The 20105-nt window shown below is 32.7% G+C and overlaps 3 protein-coding genes across 4 annotated transcripts in view; 1 reads left to right on the top strand and 2 right to left on the bottom strand.

Moving 5' to 3' along the window:
• The window catches only part of si:dkey-174m14.3, an 84527-nt gene that overhangs the window by 33366 nt on the left and 31056 nt on the right, over positions 1 to 20105 (bottom strand). The window lies entirely within an intron of this gene.
• Positions 7626 to 14293, bottom strand: LOC108180305 (uncharacterized). The gene is made up of 7 exons (XM_068215618.2): positions 14200 to 14293; positions 13994 to 14050; positions 13550 to 13627; positions 12706 to 12753; positions 12479 to 12586; positions 8256 to 8444; positions 7626 to 8145 (listed from the first exon to the last, which is right to left on the bottom strand). Exons 2-7 carry the CDS (start codon positions 14046 to 14048, stop codon positions 7832 to 7834), a joined length of 792 nt encoding a protein of 263 aa, XP_068071719.1. The 5' UTR covers positions 14049 to 14050; positions 14200 to 14293; the 3' UTR covers positions 7626 to 7831.
• LOC141379492 (uncharacterized) lies at positions 14407 to 19182 on the top strand. The gene is made up of 5 exons (XM_073933895.1): positions 14407 to 14585; positions 15045 to 15152; positions 15374 to 15473; positions 15570 to 15683; positions 17444 to 19182. Exons 1-5 carry the CDS (start codon positions 14407 to 14409, stop codon positions 17909 to 17911), a joined length of 969 nt encoding a protein of 322 aa, XP_073789996.1. The 3' UTR covers positions 17912 to 19182.

The raw sequence follows: 20105 nt of genomic DNA, 5'->3' as shown, positions 1-20105 counted from the left end.
GATTATGTGGAACATTTTATTGCCGTCTCCCATAGACATCAGCGAGCAACCGAAAACAAGTATTGTTTGATTAGAAACACAGAAGATATATATATATATATATTAAATAGCCAGCCACTCTCCTTTTTACAAATAGCCAATAGCTCTTTGTGTATTTTACAGCCTAGAACAGCTGAGTTTAGTAAAACCACATATGACAGACACTGTATGAAAGTAATGCTAACAGTTTCTCCTCCTAATATCCCCTGTATAACTTTAACCCTTTGAGCAGTATGGTCCAATGTGGGATTTCTATTTCTGTGCCCCTGGGAGTACCGCCTACATAGGATTTAGATGTTCAGACTTTAGGATGTAACTGATACAGAACTGCCAGAATTTCAAATCAGAATGTAAAATCGGCTACTCTTCTTAAATTGATGTGTTGCCAGTTGCCATGGAAACTAAATCAGAATACATAAAGTTCTAAAGCTGTTAAAAAACTTACTCCAGGAAGGATGAAACACAGCATGATTTCATCAAAATAGTTCATCTTTATCGGTAAAAGTGAGAGATTTTACTTTTTTTTTCATGGTTATATCTTTTAAATGTCAATTTGTCGTTGTTTTGAAGCATATTAGATTTTAGTTAATCTTAAGTCTGAGGTAAAGAAGACAAAAATGGTTTGACTACATAGGGGCTTTATCACGTAAGTTTTAAGTGCTTAAACTGACCCACCAGCACAAGTTTTTTAATGTGTAATTACTTAAAATGGCATCACTTCACACTGTATGTTTTAATCATGCATTGTTTTTCAGCTATTGTGTCCAATGTCCAATATTTATATTATTTCATAATTTAAACAATGTGATAATGACCATATTAGTTGATCTATTACAGGTGATGGGCAGTTGAGAGATTAGAGCAGCTGGATTTCCAACCCTTTGATTCATCAACTTGTTCAAGTGGCTGTTAAACTAGGAGAACAATTGAGTAAATGTTTTCTTGACAAATAAGTTTTATTGAAAACACAGATTCAAAAGGAAAATAATTCTGTTTACATATTTTGTCCATATATATATATATATAACATAGGAAAAGCAAATGAAAAAAATAAATAAATAAAATAAAAAAGAAACACCCAAATGACAAGCAAACTTGTTACAAAGACCTGTTTGAACAACAGAGTATGATGATAGAGCATATTAAAATATTACAGAAATTATGCATTATTATGAGAGGGTTTTTTTCAAGGTAACAGATAAAAGGTTTGAAATTTTGTCAAATTGTTCAAGTTTTCTTTTCAAATAGTATCTAATTCGCTCCAAATGAGGCAATTTCTCCAAGCTACAGTTTACATGTAGGGGATTCCTTTTTTCCCTAAACCATAGCAGTAGTTTCTTGGCAGTAGTTAAGCAGTATGAGAGCAATTTATGTTGTGTATTTGACAACAAATGAGTTCGTTTAGAGAATCTCAGAATTAAAAGCATTGGATCCAGTTGTAGTTGCAACTTCAAAAATGTCATTACAATTACTCTGTATCTTAGAACAAAAAATAAAGCTGTGAGATGGATCCGCATCTGATGAATAACATTTGTCACAAAGAGGTGAAATATTTTGGAAGATTCTATGTAATTTTTTCTTTGAATAATGTAACCTATGAATTATTTTAAATTGAATAAGGCAATGTCTAGAATTAATAGAGTGTTTATTAATATCCTATAAACCTAATTGCCAAATTTCCTCCCAAATTTCCCCAAAATGTAGTTGTTTATAAATTATTGATAATGCTTTTTTTTACTAACATTACACCATTCTAGGCATTTGTCAATGACTGAAGGAGATGTACTGTCCATTGAAGACAAATGGGCAAGTATGTAATTCCTAATCTGTAAAAATCTGAAAAAAAAAAAAAAAGATTCTGAGAGAATTAAAATTTCTGCTGTAATTTTTTAAATGAAGCTAGATTTCCATCAGCAAAAAGATCTACTTAAAGTATGTGCACCCATTTCCTTCTATTGCGTAAAAGTCCCATCTTAGCAATGAGAGAAGAGAAAGTGACTTTATCTTAAAATGGTGTTTCATCTGTTTCCAGATACAATGCATATTCCGAATTAAGATATTGCTGTGAGTAAACTATGTATGTGTTGTGAATAGCACACATGGCTAGATTATGTGGAACATATTATTGCCGTTTCCCATAGACATCAGCGTGCAACCGAAAACAAGTATTGTTTGATTAGAAACACAGAAAAGTTTATCACAACCATCATAGAAAGTTTCATTTAGAAAATGTTACTGCAACATTTACTGATCACACCGGTGTGATTGTGAATGTGTACGGGTTAAATTAAACTAAATCAGAGTAAAATTCTAAAGCCGTTGAAAAATGTATTCCAGGGAAGATAACAAGCTAAAACACAAAGTGATTTTATCAAAACAGTGCATGTTTTTTGGCAAAAGTGAGATATTTTAATTTATTTATTGCTTATATTGCTTATACTTATATTTTTTAAATGTCAGATTGTTGTTGATTTAAGCATATTATATTGTTAGTTGATTTTAAATCTAACATATTTATAGCACTAGATAAAGATGTTTTGATTGGGGGCTTCAACCCTTTCCCAGAATAAGTTTTACATGCTTAAACTGACTCTCCAGCACAAGTTTTTTTTAATTATTTTTTATGTGTAATTATTTAAAATAGTATCACTTTGCACTGAATGTTTTAATCATGTATTGTTTTTCATCTTTAATTAATTTAATTATAATTTTATTGTGAAATGTCCAATATTTAGATTTTCAAATATGTGCAGTAACGGTATTTCATAATTTAAACAGCGTAATAATGACAATATTAGTTGATCTATCATGGGTGATAAATGTTCTCTTGAGTGATTAGAGCTGCTGGATTTACAACCCGTTCATTCATCAACTTCTTTAAGTGGCTGTTAAACTTGACGAACAATTGTGTAAATGTTTTAGTTGAACTATGACTATGTGTTGTGAATAACGCACATTACCATATTATGTGTAACATATTATTGCCGTCCCCCATGGAAACCAGTGTGCAACAGAAAACAAGCAGTATTTGATTAGAAACAGATAAGTTTTATTTTGTGACAAGCACTATGCACATCTTTAGCTCAACCACAGCCATCATACAAAATTTAAATTATAAAATGTTAAAGAAACATTTACTGATCGTGATTGTACATGTGTAAGGTTAACTGATTATGTTCACCTGTGCCTGGTTTGGTTCCTCATTTAGCCAGAGATTTAATCTGATCTAGAATCTGAAAGATGGAAAAGTCCGTGACTCAGATCGAGAGTGCCTTTTTAACCTATCACTATGACATTTACTGACTCTCTGTGAAACAGTCAGTCTCTTGTTTAGGAGACCAAAGAAATGAATGAGAAGTGCTTCGCTCTGTATCTTAGCACAAAATTGTCAAGGACTTCCCTACCAAAACAAAAGGTTTCCTGTTTATTTTAAAAAATTAATATATTAGCCCAGAACTAACGTGTAAGTACAAAAGTGCTGAAGGTTATCCAGTGCGCAGTTGATTCCTAAACTGCAAAGCTGATTTCCAACAAAAGCAGTTCATTCAGCATTTCGAAGCCTCTTCCATATTGCCGTACATTTAAAAATAAAAAAAAAACTACAAACCTGCAAAGCTAGAGCATTAACTTGAACTGTTATTTTTTTGTTAATTTGGTTAAAGATTGCAGCTTTGCACTAAATAGGCTCTAAGGTAGACATGTAATGAAACCCTCAGTTGGATTCTTCATTTTGTCCTATATCGACTTTACTTTCATGAAGCTGATGGATTAATTTGTGCCTTGTGGATTACAGTTCTAGGTAGAGTAAATCTGCTACATATCTCCTGCTCCTGTATCTAATAGACCCAGCTATTTTATTATAACTGATATATAACAATATTTTCTTTGTTAACATTTTACTTTATTACATTTCTTCATCTTTTAATTACTACACAATGAAAATGTTTCATTTTGTTTAGGTTTATTTAACTGACACTGCTTGCAGCTCCTACTGTTTGATAGACAGTCTAACATACCGTGTCTAATTGGAAAAAAAAAAAACTCTGGTGCTTTAACCCTTTGACTGTTTGCTCTACCCAATAATTGACCATATTTTGACTGTTTTAAAAAATGGTTTAGTGCAAAGTAGTGCAAGTAGTGCTGTTGCCTGTCGGGCAGTTGGCGTTTCTGTGTGGAGTTTGCATGTTTTTCCTGCGTTTGTGTGGGTTTTCTCAGAGTGCTCCGGTTTCCCCCACAGTCCAAAGACATGCAGTACAGGTGAATTGGTTGGGCTAAATTGTCTGTAGTGTGTGACTTTTAATGAGTGTGTATAGATGTTTCCCAGAGATGGGTTGCTGCAGGAAGGGCATCCGCTGTGTAAAAACATATGCTGGATAAGTTGACGGTTCATTCCGCTGTTGTGAAACCCGGTTTAATAAAGGGACTAAGCCGAAAAGAAAACAAATGAATGAAAATAATGGTTTACACACACAGCATTGTAGCTTAACAAAAAATCAAACAAACATAATATTGTTGCACTTCTACACTTAATTTTGGTTTTATTGTAAAAAAAAAAATGAAAACATGTTAAATGAGAATCTGAAATATTTTATAGCATATTTCAAAAAGTTAGTATAGTATTCAAGAATGTTTTATTTTGATTATGTTTCCCTTTAATAGTCACTTGTGCCATCGTGCATTTGCTTTTTAAATGGCTGAATTTGTAAGTGGAAAACTGAACATTTCATTAGTGAAAAAATAGTTTAACAAACCATCTGCAGCACGATGATAAAGAATGAGCCTCCTTCATTCTGCCTCTTTACTTTCTCTTTATTTTTACTCTTTACTCCTTTACTTTTGTAGATAAGGCAACGGTGTTGAACGCAATCCATTGAAGACATCCATTAAACTACATATTTAATTTTGTTTGTTAAGCGCAAAGATTTGTTTGAAAATGATTTCTAAGTTCAGTTCTAATTTACAGCAAATGAACAAATGAACAATAATAACAAAGTGTGCTCAAAAAATTGTTATATCCAGGAGTTATATCCAAGTATTCTTATGCCCCATATGATGATGCATACGTCTCCAAAACCTGACAAGTGGACAAATCTAAACTAGTTTTTATTAAAACAAATATAAATATTCATATAATAAATACTTATGCTAATAATAATAACATAGAAATGCAAATTGTTATGAATAAACTAAAAAAAGCCCCCTGAGAGAAGGCATAGAGGCAGGGGTTTTTATATTTATGTTCAATAATTTTTATAAAATTTAAATCCCTTAATTTTTGTGTATTGTTGTACATCGTTTGTATATTAAGCAATGTGTAAGCGTTAAGACCCACATACTGTAGGTGAATAATTATCGCGCTCTGAGCTGGACTTTAGATTAGCTTTTAGATGGTCAATGGTGCAGTCTATTTTAGTTTATCAAAATAGCAGCGCGCCAACAATAATCCTTTACACATCTCCTTTTTAGACCAGCACGCCCATGAGTCCACAAAGTGGCGCAAATAGATTTGCTACTTAAACATTGTGGTGCAAAACGTGAAAATTAGGGTTGTGCTGGTATGAAAATAGCAACAAATTGCGCCAAATTCCGGTGTATGATAGAGCCTAATGAGTTAAGAAATGCAATCCAAAATAGTTTTTCTTATTAGGACGGTCCCACTTTACATTAGGTGGCCTTAGTAACTATGTACCTACAGCCCAAATTACACATTTGGTACAGTGTACTTACATTGTATATTCATGTACCTACATTGTACTTACATTTAAAGTACACACGTGCTTAATATGTAGTTACAAAAGTGTACTTACATATATAGGCTAAGGTGTAAGTACACATTTTATAAGTACATATTTGTAAGTACGCATTTGTAAGTACATTATTTTTAAGTACACGTTTGTAAGTACACAACATATTTGCTATTTTTTTGCAAACATATATTTTTTTTTTACTTCTTTTACACAACAAAGAATTATTGTTTATGGTTACCGCAAGGTGCGCAATATCCTTATTATTCAAAGATGCAACCAATGTTTGTAAAATACATACAGTTGTAAATGTTCATTCAGTTCATTCATTTAATTTTTTTTGTGTCAGGAAAGTCATTTATTTATTTATGTTGTGGTGTGCACTTCACCTGTTGTAAATAATGCACATAAACTGCACCATCTATTCAGCAAAACGACAATAAAGTTTTATTTGTAAACAGTAGTTAATATGCAAAAAATTAGAGGAAATAGCAATGAACAATATATTTTATAGCATATATAATCTTTGTTTATGTTAGCAAAAAGGTTCTCACTTATGTTGTACAGCATTAAATAATGTAAAAATACACATAACTTGATATTACAAATCTAGTAAATTCAATGGTCAACAGTAACTACGATTAATAAATTATGTCGACGTATTAGTTAACTCCTGTTAACTAAGTAAATTTTGTTGTAAAGGGTGGGACCTTTTGGACACTCAGGAATATGTACTTAACTACTGTGTACTTACACTGAAAATACACTAAATCTGCCCTCAAAATACAGTGAGGAACCATTGTTGATACACAGGAACTATCGTGTACTTACACTGAAAATACACTAAATTTGCCCTCTTAAGATACAGTGAGGAACCCTTGTTGATACACAGGAACTACCGTGTACTTACATAGAAAATACACTAAATCTGCCCTCTTAAAATACAGTGAGGAACCATTGTTGATACACAGGAACTACCGTGTACTTACACTGAAAATACACTAAATTTGCCCTCTTAAGATACAGTGAGGAACCCTTGTTGATACTCAGGAGCTACCGTGTACTTACATAGAAAATACACTAAATCTGCCCTCTTAAAATACAGTGAGGAACCATTGTTGATACACAGGAACAACCATGTACTTACACTGAAAAATACACTAAATTTGCCCTCTTAAAATACAGTGAGGAACCCTTGTTGATACACAGGAACTACCGTGTACTTACATAGAAAATACACTAAATCTGCCCTCTTAAGATACAGTGAGGAACCATTGTTGATACACAGGAACAACCGTGTACTTACATAGAAAATACACTAAATCTGCCCTCTTAAGATACAGTGAGGAACCATTGTTGATACACAGGAACAACCGTGTACTTACATAGAAAATACACTAAATTTGCCCTCTTAAAATACAGTGAGGAACCATTGTTGATACACAGGAACAACCATGTACTTACACTGAAAATACACTAAATCTGCCCTTTTAAGATACAGTGAGGAACCATTGTTGATACACAGGAACTACCGTGTACTACACTGAAAATACACTAAATCTGCCCTTTTAAGATACAGTGAGGAACCATTGTTGATACACAGGAACTACGGTGTACTACACTGAAAATACACTAAATTTGCCCTCTTAAGATACAGTGAGGAACCCTTGTTGATACACAGGAACAACCGTGTACTTACATAGAAAATACACTAAATTTGCCCTCTTAAAATACAGTGAGGAACCATTGTTGATAGGCAGGAGCACATATCAAATGTGTGAACAATTATAAATGTGGTATTTTTATTTAAACTTGCTAATAATTACAGGATATGCAAAAAAACAAGTTTTAATTCAGTTATTTTTATTGTAACTTTCAGATAAACTGAAACAGTGTATTTAGGAAACTTTTACAAAATTAGAATTATTTTGAGAAAATATAACAAACAAAAAAGGTCACACAATATGGTTTAAACACATTTCTTTAGATATACAGTAACACAGGAAACCATACGTTAGATGGAAAAAAAAACTCAAAATAATAAGCATTTAGCGGAATTTGTATTTAATTGGCAAGAGTTTTCCACTTTGTTTTGCCGAGAAAATTGAAGCTTTCACTTCAGTGTTCAGGGCCTCCGAGCACCTCTGAGCAAATTCAAAAAGCTTCTCTTGCTGAGGCTGGAATTGGGGGAGGGAGCGGTAAAATTCTGGATCAACAATTTGAATCTCAGCTATAACTGCAGAGAGGGCAAGAGTGTTTCTGTCCACTCCAACCTTTGTGAAAGCTCTTGTCATGCTTCCTTCCTTATTGTATGCTCGAAGAACTTTTTTGTATCTCTTTAGAACGTCTTCTGGAGACTTAGCTGTTGAAAATTAAATAAATAATTTATTAATGCATTGCACAATATAAAAAAAATGTCAAAGTCATTTTCATCAAGAATCAATTCACAAAAAGTACTGATCTTGTATTTACCTCTCACAGTTGAACAGGAGAATGTAGATCTTGACCTTTTTGGGGGGGGTTTCTTCTTTTTGGATTTTTTTCTGTGACATCTTTCATCTTCAGATGATGATGATGATAGGGAGGACGATGAAGATGATGAAGAGGGTAACTCATCACTGTCACTACTAGTGTCTTTCTTCTTCTTTTTCTTTTCTTTGCCTAAATGAAAGATTCATATTAAATTCCTTTTTCCTTGAAATGGCTGTCATTTTTAATGTTGGCATAAAATAATCTATTGCATTAGGCATTTTGAGTAACTTGCACTTTGCAAGGTCTAATTGTGTCCAGTAGTAGCTGGTTTTATTGTGAAAACCAAATACTGTATACCAAAATGAAGGCTGTTCTAAATGCAGCTTACTACCCTCACTGTAAAAACACTAAAACAATTGCTGCCTTAAAAACATTACTTTTTTTCACTTAAACAGCAAAGTTGTCTTAACTCAGGTTAAAGTTGGCAGGACTTGACAATACAAGTGTAAGTTGTTGTAATTAAGAAGGATATTGATAGGACTTATAATTCAAGTACAATAGACATGGTTTAAGTTTACTACACTTAAATATTGAAGCTGAGTCTCTCATTTGCACACACACTCATATACTATGGGTAATCTACATCTTTGGAAGAAACCAGGGGTGCGTTTCCCAAACAACGATGTCACTAACGGCTGAACTATCATAGTATGGTGCATCATTTGGGAAAATAACTATGTAGTGACGAGTGTTTTCCCAAAACCGGTAGTTTTTCTTTCGCAGATTCATCGCTTGAACGACGTTAGTTATAACGTAAAACGCCCATAATGATGCTCTAAACTGGGAGTAACAACTTCTTTAGAGAAAAACCCATAATTTCTTTGTGCAAATTATATTGTTTTACACGCACACACATTTAAAATAAAGTTCAATATTAGATTTGGTAAAAACATGCACTCGCTTTCCATATTAACTGGATAATATGTAAATGGCACATAGGGCCTGTGTTTGCTTTACTAATATTATTGAGAAGTTGAATATTACATATTCTATTCTAAAACATATCCCTTACAAAAGCTAACACATATTTTAATATCATATATAAGTAATATGAATAAATAAATAAATAATGAGGCAATTTATTAAGAAATGAAATGTAATATGTATTATTTCTTAGAAATGAAAAAAAAAACATACTTTAATAATATTTAAGTATGATGATGATAGTAGTTAATATTATTAATAAGTAGGATGTTGTTTATTCATTTTTATTTTTTTTAAAGTCTACTTTTACAATTTGAGAAATGTTCTAACCAGCAGGCCCATGTCATATAGAGTACAGACATTTAATAAATAACCCACTATAAATGAAAAGAATTAACGTATGCTTTTTGTTTTCACAAGCTTTGGAGACATAACATAAATTCTGCTTTTAAATAATAGGTCACCTATAGCTTTTGCCATGAGGCTGTGTTCAAAATAACATCAATGTCTTAAAAATTCACTGCGAAGACAGCATGATTGTTAACATTAAGATCGCTAAAACTGAACTGTAAAAAATAGTTTGAAAGCAAACTACACTTAAGAGCGATGACCTTTATGCTTTTTTATTTTTAATAATTTCAAGTTTTAATGTTAGAATGTTCTAAATGAATAGGCCAGGGTGATAAGTGGGAATAGAACACAGAGCGCAAGCATTATTGATTATTAAAACTGATATTCAGCAAAAGAGATGGTATGTTTCGTATTTTCAATGAAAATGAAAGGAGGTAGTTATGTTAAAGGCTCCGTTTTGTTATAAATTTGCATACGGTGAAGATAACAGTCATATAAATAAGTAGCTACACGACACCACAACATTTTTGGGGTCTGTTATGTTGTTAATATCAAAATTAAAATAGGCAGTTCCTTATATCATGTTTTCATTTTATTGTTAACATAGTAAAACAACGTAGCCAGGGTATGTGAATGAGGTTATAAAGTACACTGTTCCCTTTAAATATTTACCCGACGTGACCTCGGGAGTTTGTTCTCCATATCAAACTTGCGAAGTCTGACAAGGAGAGCAAGAAGACTGAACTTTGTGTAGGCTACTTAATATTGAGGAAAAAGCCCCAATCAGATAGGCGACTGTCTGCAGCCCTGCCTCCATTTTCAGATGTCTCCGTTTTCCCCCATCCACACTGAGACAGAGCAGCAGCATTTTAGAATAAAAACTTATGCGTTTTAAAACTAAAACGTCTTAGTGTAAACGGGGCCCAAGGCAATACCGAAGGCAAAAGGCAGTCCAACCTGGTACTAGTAAGGTGTACCCAATAAAGTGGCCAATGAGTAAGTGTGTGTGTATATATACATATAAGTATATATGTATATATGCATACAAATACAATTTTAAAGTAGATTTATTTAATTACAAATTTATAAATTTTTATTTGCACAAATTTGTACTATTTAAAGCAGAATTATTTTTAAACTGAAAATGTTTAACTTAACTAATATATAGATTTAGCTGACTTTTGACTTTAAAGGTGCAGTAGGTGATTGTCTTCAGAAACATTTTTCGTTGTGCTGATTAAAAGTCTCTTCACAGTCCAATAGTAATGATTAAAGTAAATGATCTAAATGTGTTTATATGTATTTTTATATTCTGAGTAAGGCATAAGACTAAAAAATGTTCATTAAATTAAATATTGTCAGGCCGACATTTCCCATAATTCTGATAAGTAGCCCAAACTGTCAACAAATGTAGTTTTGGGCTTCTGCGCATCTCTGTTCACGCGCATCCGTCATTATTGTGTGCCCGCCTGCATGATTGCCGCGCATTCACGACACGTGCACACAAGACATTCACTGTCGCGGTAAAATCAAATTCTGAATTTAAACTTTTTAAAATCCTGAATCAATATTGGAGTTACTTTTGAACGCTGGAGGAAGGACGACACCATGGCTGAAGTGTTTCTGTTAGACAGGTAATGTTCTTCCACAAAGGTGATATAGAGTTTGTTTAGAATGGATTATATACACAGAGGTGTTGTTCAGCCACTAAAATCTCCCAGTGAAAGATTGATGTAACTATTTTCAGTTTTATAAGGACCTTTTACAGCATCTTGTAATGTAGATTTTTATTTAGTTTTGTTAAGTTCAATTCATGGTGATGACAACCGTAAATGTGTATGCTGCACATAGAAAGAAAGTAGGACTTTTATGTTATGTTAAAAGGTCACTTCCGGTGTGAGCGAGAGTTTTTTGTTGTTGTTAGTGAATGGCCATGGTGGTCATGCAATAAAGGAGACGAGCTCTAAACTGTTGTTTTCATTTAGTAACAAGTTTAACAACAAAACATCAGTAAATAGCGCTATTAATAAGTAAAATTCCTGCACGCCGCCAGCCAGACACTAACTACATTTCTAACTGGCAAATGACATGAACTGGTGAGTTGTCTGCTGTCGTGTCGCGGTGCGCACACTTGCGATTTTAAGAGGCGTGACTTTGAATCACAGTTCCTCCCCGCCATCCAAAGATAATGTGCTGAGGATTTTGGCAGATCACCTACTGCACCTTTAAGTAAAAGTTTAGCCAAGTAAAACTTTGATATAATTTATGTCAACACATTCAATCCAAATAAGTTAACACAACTCAACATTTTCGTTGTCATAACTAATTGCCGCAATATTTTTTTTACAGTGTAGGTTAGACCCCTCACCCCACCCCCGATTTCATTTTATTACACAAAACTACATTTCTAAATTAATTACTTCTGTTTATTTGTATGTGGATTAATTTTGGATGCTAAGCTCTGGTAAAACTTTTTAAATAAGCAACACCTTTAAAAGGAGCTTTCTAAGAAATAATGTGACGTGTTAAGTACCTATTTTTCTTGCTTTATATAAAAAGTAATGTTACATATAAAGCCTATGATTATCTTATTGCCAGGGCCAGACGGAATCTGCGGACGTTTTTTGCTATTTCTGCAGAGAATTTTGGTAAAAATCTGCGGATTTCTGCGGAATTATTTTGGGAGTATCCAGCGGAGTATCATAACTTACACTTTAATATATTAAATAAAAAGTAATAAATTACTGAATAAAAACTGAATAAATTCAGATTTACACATTTGCTCAAGTAAATAAACAGAATTTATAATGGGCTAAAAATCTGCAGAAATCTGCGGAATTCTGCACGCAGATTCCGTGTGGACCTACTTATAGCTTAGCATTACTCACCACAAACAGATCCAAGTGTGCGTCTTAGAAAGTCACGTTCTTCCTCTAGAGATTTTATCTTTTCCAAAAGAATTTCCACAGTTGGACCTTCTGAAGCTGCCTGGAGTCCTTAACACAGACATTCAATTTTACTGTATGTTCTGCCACTCGTTATATTGGCTCTATCAAAGGTCAGGTTTGAAATAACTGTCTTTTAATTTTGTAGCCATACAGTTATTTGATCTCACCCTTCTCACTTTCATCCAAAGAATAGCTGGCAACTGGGCTTGAGTCTTCTGTGAAACAGAATTAACATAGTTACAGTGAGTGCAGCAAATTGTATGATAACATTACAAATAACTATTAAACTTGATATATACTAAAATATACTCACTAATTACTCACCATCAAGTGGTTAAAATAACAAAAGATATTTTGAAGAAAGCTAAAACCTTGTAACCATTGACCTTCCTAGTAAAAAAAAAACTAATTGTATGTAAGTGGATGGTTACAGATTTTCTTTAAAGTGTCTTTCTTTGTTTAAAATAGGAAAGAAACTCAAACAGGTTTGGAACCACTTAAAGATGAGTAAATGATGACAATTTTTAGTTTTGGTTGAACTATCCTTTTAACCATCACCTATTTGTTAAAACCTTACACTTATATAGACAAACTACAGTGAGCAGCATTAATGAGTACACCCATTTCTCACTTAGGAAGCAACACTGATTGACAATCAGTTTCACATGCGGTTGTGCAAACAAACAAACAACTTTTTTTTATTATTTCATATTTTTCTACAACAAATTAATTTGGGTGTACAGTACACATATTTGGACTGTTATATTAAGATATTTTGTTAAACTAGTTCCAGTTTTGGAACTGATAAAGTATAGTATATGCACAAATATAATATTGCACAGCGTCCTATAGATAATATTAATTTAAAGAGAGATTTGTGAGGGTGTACTCATTTATGCCGAGCACAGTAAATAAAATGGATAATTTATAAATGGAAACACAAAAAGTAACGTTAGGCTTAGAATAACATTAGAATTTAGGAATGTCCCAAAATATCATATGTAACGTTACCTGGTTTGTTTTCACAGTCCACTGACTGCTTGGAGAATGTTACCTCTCTGTCCTCATCTGTGACAACGGCATTTATATCTGTAGATAAGCCAGTAAATGATGAAAGACTATGGCAACAATGAATCTTTTTACAGTCCTATTTGCTGAAATAATACACTAAATACTCCACAATGGTGTTATCAAGACTTTCAGATAAAGAGAAAAAAATTTACTTTAAACCTCATAGACACTGCATTAGAAAAACCTTGCATTTAATTGTAATTTGACACAAATATGACACGTTTCTTTTTAGAAATCAAAGTATTAAAAACTTTCAAGGATTTCAGCTTATGACGACCGTTAGCGCGTCATAACAGTCTTGTGAAAGGGGTCAATTTATGTGCTAATGTTACAATCAAGGAAACATTAATGTTACAGTACTATAATAGTGTTGTCGTAAGTTACCTAATGCAGGTACTGCAAGAGTGCGAAGTCTTTTTGTCTTCCTCTTCCGAAACATAACTGAAAGTGTTCAGAATTAAAATTCTGTTTCTAGAATCAGTGTTATGAAGTCTTTTTTTCACTATTTCCGTATACTGTGGAAACAAAGTACATCATTTGACAATAATACATATACATATATTAAAATCGTTATTATTTATCTACCATACCTCCAATGTGTCGTCGCCAGCCGTTTAAATTCAAATAATTATGACCCCCAGGCGCCAGGTAAGTCACGCATGCGCGCAACACGTCTCTGAAAGTATATACGTCATCAAATGCAGACCTCTGATTGGATGTTTCGCTCCCGCATTTCACTCCCGCATTTCAAATATATTTAGAAAAGTAGATGTATGCAGTTTTACGATGCGATTAAAATGAATTTATCTGAGCAAATACACCACCTTTTACATCGCTGTAGAAGAGGATCTCATCATCAGAAAAGTTTAATAAAATGGTTTATCAAGAAGAGACTGCTCCATGGTGCACCAACCTGCCGCGTTTGCAGAAAAGAAATGAAGCTGACCAGTTACAAGAGTAGCGACGGTTATATATGGTAAGTAGAGTACTAAGTTACTGTACATTGTGCCATGTTACTATATATAGTATATATTTATACAAATCTTATAACAGGTCTTTAATTTGTATTTATTGTGGCAATGCTTCATACAAAACACACACATAATATACATACAAATAAATAAAAAAAACAGATAAAAATCAGATGACAAACTTTTTTTGAGACGTATTACAAGCACATGAATAAATATGCAGTAACGGTAACGTTACAGTATTACAAAGGGATGAATAAAAATAAATAATATATTTTATTTACAGACAAATATATTGGTTGTGTTATTTTTATATTTATCTTAGCCTTTTGGTCATGAACCTTACATATTACAAAATGATTGTATAATATTTAGGAAATATTGCCTTAAAATAGGAAATACATGATTGGCTGTTAGTATGTTTTTATGATTTACTGTTTTTTTTTTTTTATATATATATATAGGTTGTGCAGAAGAAAGGGTCATCGCAAAGTTTCATCATCAGTGAGAAAAGGTTCACTTTTTAGCCAAAGCAGAGTACATCTCATTAAGTGGTTGGAATTTATTTACCGGTGAGTGGTAAAAAAATTAAATAAAAATTATATATTATTATAAATAAATTATATATATTATATAAATTATATATATATATATATATATATATATATATATATATATATATATATATATATATATATATATATATATCTGTACAGTGATGTAATATGTCTGTAATAATTGTACAACCTAGAGCAGACAGAGGCAGTACTTGTGATGTGCTCTTTATTCTCAGATTTGCACAAGGACTCCAACTCAGGCAAATTGACATGCTAGAGGATAAGATAGCTAGCAGTTCAAGAACACTTTCCCGGATGACAAATGCCATTAGGAAGGTTTGATACTTTAGAATAATGCATTTGGAAACAAAGCAATTAAACATGTCAGTTCATAAATGTCAATAATTAATATTTCTCTTATATGTTGTTCAGATATGCGTAGCTGCACTACAGAGACTGAGAAGAAGAACTGGTCTTAGAATGGGTGGAAAATCAAGACGCAAGTTTATTTCTATTGATGAGTCTAAGTTTGCGCATAAAAGAAAGGTAAATGGAGCATAAACAAATGAGGTTAATTAAAACAGGGAGAGATTTTTTATTTTATTTTAGTTTTTTTTACTTAAGTCAATATACAGTTGAAGTCAGATTTATAGGCAGTGCAATATGGCTGTATATCAGCACTGGTGGGAGGCGTGCTTTACTGTCCCACCAGTGCTGATATACAGCCTTATCGCACTGCTATGAGTGTGATATTGTGTTTATACAACAGTTTGATGGCACAATTGTCTATATAAAAAAAAGAAAATCAAACACAGAAAGTCTAAAAACCCTTTTGTATTAGGAACTACTTTCTTCCGCCATTCATTCACATCTGCAGCTGACGTCAAAACAGCAGAAGCCATTACTAAGTCACCAACCTCACTTTAGAGCTAGTTTTGAATGATTTGAATGTTTGAATGATGCTTTAGAGCTAGTTTTGAATGATTTGAATGTTTGAATGATTCTCATGCGTAATGTATAAAGTGATGACAAAACAGGTGATTTTGCTGACATTTTAAGATTATAAGGCTGAACTTGACATGAAATGCCCTCTGTCTACAGAGATATTTTATTACAGTGTTACAGTCTACAGTATTTTTCTGTTGCAATCGAGATATCACAATAATTAACCCCAAAAAAAGCAGCACAATCACTACCAGACTGCTGTTTTGTTTGCGATAAGGAGGGGGTGTTCGGGGGTGAGGTCTCTAAATAACACTTTTGAAAAAGGGAATAGGAAAGTAACTGTATTAAAAAAGACACTGTCCTTATAAATAAACTGCATAGTTGTAATCTATTCAAAAGAGAGAGATCGACTTAGAATATCACTTACCTGTTTAATAATGATTTGATCAGCTGTAGTTATCACTCTTTTAATCTTCTAAGCAAGGGCTTATTATGTGCTCCTGGCGCCATCTTGTGGATAGACAACGTCAACCGTCTTTGGCTAATGATGCCAACGCACTTAGAATCTCTTAGAAATTATAAATATTTTGAAATAGGCACTATCCTTATAAATAAACTGCATGGGTGCAATCTAAACAACTACATCCTTGACTAAAAAACCATAAAAGTACAAAATGTTGTCTAATAGCTGCAATATTTGTCAAACTGTAAAGTGTCCTTGTCGCTGTACGTGGGCGGAGAATTTCAGAAGAGTAAGGAGTACAAATGCTGTTATTGCAGAATATCACATGGCTATCAGTCGATCAGATTTAAGAACCAGACAGACCTGTTGTATAAATATATATTAAACATAAATTATTTAATTGTTTTATAAGTTAATTAAATACTTGATATTTGGCTTAATCCATTTTAAATGATTAAGTCATCTTAATTCAGGATGTCTGCGAATTCTTAAAAAATATTAAAATCATTTTAGAGAAAATTAAAGCCTTAAAAAGTATTAATAGGTTTTGATTGTTGAGTTCCAAGGCCATATGTTTTTATTATACATGTATTTTTTATATTATTTTTATTACTTAATATTTAAATTTGCAAATGGGTAGTATCTCAAATAATTATGTTTAATTGATAAGGAGCTGTCACAAGATTTGTTAGATGGGCTTTTAAAAAGTTAGTATTCAGTAAATATACTTCAACATAAAATTTCACCAATGTTACTGGTTAAAATCTAAAGTGGCGACGAGGTCTTAAAATGTATGAAAAGAGTCTTGAAAAGGTCTTACAATGTATTAAATTTGTATTAATAAAAACATGATTCCTGTATACCCTATAATCTAAAAAAAATGTTGTTTTGTTTTTAGTATAACCGTGGTCGTTTTCGTTCTACATGGAGAAGAAACAGCTGGGTGTTTGGAATGCTGGAAATCAAGGGCCACAGACGTTTGCCAGTTTTAAAGATAGTCAAAAACCGCTCAAGACAGACTCTTGTGCCCATTATCAGAAGGCACGCAAGAAGAGGATCTACCATTTTCAGTGACTGTTGGAGAGCATATGCTCAGGCTCTTCCTAGACATGGGTACAGGCATTTTACTGTGAACCATTCAGAAAACTTTGTTAATCCATACACTGGTTGCCATACACAGCACATAGAACGTGCATGGCAAAGCATCAAGTCACAGGTTAACAAGCAAAGAGGCAACAAAAGCAAACAGCTCTTGAAAGAGCATTTGAAATGTATTCAGTGGTATCAATGGTTAGGCAAACAAAACAAAGCAGGAGTACTTGCTCAACTGTTTCATGACATTAGGAAACATTTCAAAATCTGTTAATTTGCAACCTTAAAGAGTTGTACAACTAAGAAATTGGGTAAAAATATGTAGATCCAGAGTGCTTTATTCTTTCTTATCTATAACAAACGAATGCAAATTTTAATGTCATCTTTGTAAATTAAGCATGTAAATTCTATGTATTAAAATGTATATTTCCTGTTTTTTCAGTTTAGTATCACATTATTTCCTTGGACCACAAGTTCTGCACTGTATTTTAAGAGGGTATTTTTTTGTGTATTTTTATTGTAAGTACATGGTCGTTCCTGAGTATCAACAATGGTTCCTCATTGTATTTTAAGAGGGCAAATTTAGTGTATTTTCAGTGTAAGTACATGGTTGTTCCTGTGTATCCACAATGGTTCCTCAATGTATCTTAAGAGAGCAGATTTAGTGTATTTTCAGTGTAAGTACACGGTAGCTCCTGAGTATCAATGGTTCCTTGCTGTACCTTAAAAGGGCAAATTTAGTGTATTTTCAGTGTAGTACACGGTAGTTCCTGTGTATCAACAAGGGTTCCTCACTGTATTTCAAGAGGGCAGATTTAGTGTATTTTCAGTGTAGTACACGGTAGTTCCTGTGTATCAACAAGGGTTCCTCACTGTATCTTAAAAGGGCAGATTTAGTGTATTTTCAGTGTAAGTACATGGTTGTTCCTGTGTATCAACAATGGTTCCTCACTGTATTTCAAGAGGGCAGATTTAGTGTATTTTCTATGTAAGTACACGGTTGTTTCTGTGTATCAACAAGGGTTCCTCACTGTATCTTAAGAGGGCAAATTTAGTGTATTTTCAGTGTAAGTACACGGTAGTTCCTGTGTATCAACAATGGTTCCTCACTGTATCTTAAAAGGGCAGATTTAGTGTATTTTCAGTGTAAGTACACGATAGTTCCTGTGTATCAACAATGGTTCCTCACTGTATTTTGAGGGCAGATTTAGTGTATTTTCAGTGTAAGTACACAGTAGTTAAGTACATATTCCTGAGTGTCCAAAAGGTCCCACCCTTTACAACAAAATTTACTTAGTTAACAGGAGTTAACTAATACGTCGACATAATTTATTAATCGTAGTTACTGTTGACCATTGAATTTACTAGATTTGTAATATCAAGTTATGTGTATTTTTACATTATTTAATGCTGTACAACATAAGTGAGAACCTTTTTGCTAACATAAACAAAGATTATATATGCTATAAAATATATTGTTCATTGCTATTTCCTCTAATTTTTTGCATATTAACTACTGTTTACAAATAAAACTTTATTGTCGTTTTGCTGAATAGATGGTGCAGTTTATGTGCATTATTTACAACAGGTGAAGTGCACACCACAACATAAATAAATAAATGACTCTTTCCTGACACAAAAAAATTAAATGAATGAACTGAATGAACATTTACAACTGTATGTATTTTACAAACATTGGTTGCATCTTTGAATAATAAGGATATTGCGCACCTTGCGGTAACCATAAACAATAATTCTTTGTTGTGTAAAAGAAGTTAAAAAAAAATATGTTTGCAAAAAAATAGCAATAGCAAATATGTTGTGTACTTACAAACGTGTACTTAAAAATAATGTACTTACAAATGCGTACTTACAAATATGTACTTATAAAATGTGTACTTACACCTTAGCCTATATATGTAAGTACACTTTTGTAACTACATATTAAGCACGTGTGTACTTTAAATGTAAGTACAATGTAGGTACATGAATATACAATGTAAGTACACTGTACCAAATGTGTAATTTGGGCTGTAGGTACATAGTTACTAAGGCCACCTAATGTAAAGTGGGACCAGCTCCGGAAATATCAAATATATTTACTTAAGAATGCTAACACAGTGGTGTAACGTGTAACATGCATTTTTTTTTTTTTGACCACCTAAAAAAAACTTAATATTAATAAATTACATGTTTAACAGGTCAGACAAAATAAATAAATCTTAAGCTACTAACAATAATATATGAAAAATATATTTGATATTTTTGGAGCTTTGGTGTTCCCATCTTTTCATATATATTTTTAAACAATTACCTGCAATGAAAGACCTAATTTTTCCAGTCTCCCTGTCGTCTATTTCCATCCAGTCCATCAAGCTGAGAATTGAGAGATTTTTGCGACAACTGATTATGCATTTCTCTTTGGTTTCCCCCACCTATGACTCATCGCGCACTCACTTCTTTCCCTC

Source organism: Danio rerio, chromosome 20, assembly GCF_049306965.1.
Source record: "Danio rerio strain Tuebingen ecotype United States chromosome 20, GRCz12tu, whole genome shotgun sequence".
NCBI lineage: Eukaryota > Metazoa > Chordata > Actinopteri > Cypriniformes > Danionidae > Danio > Danio rerio.
Note: the sequence above shows the minus strand (reverse complement) of the source record. Positions and strands in the feature narration are given on the sequence as shown.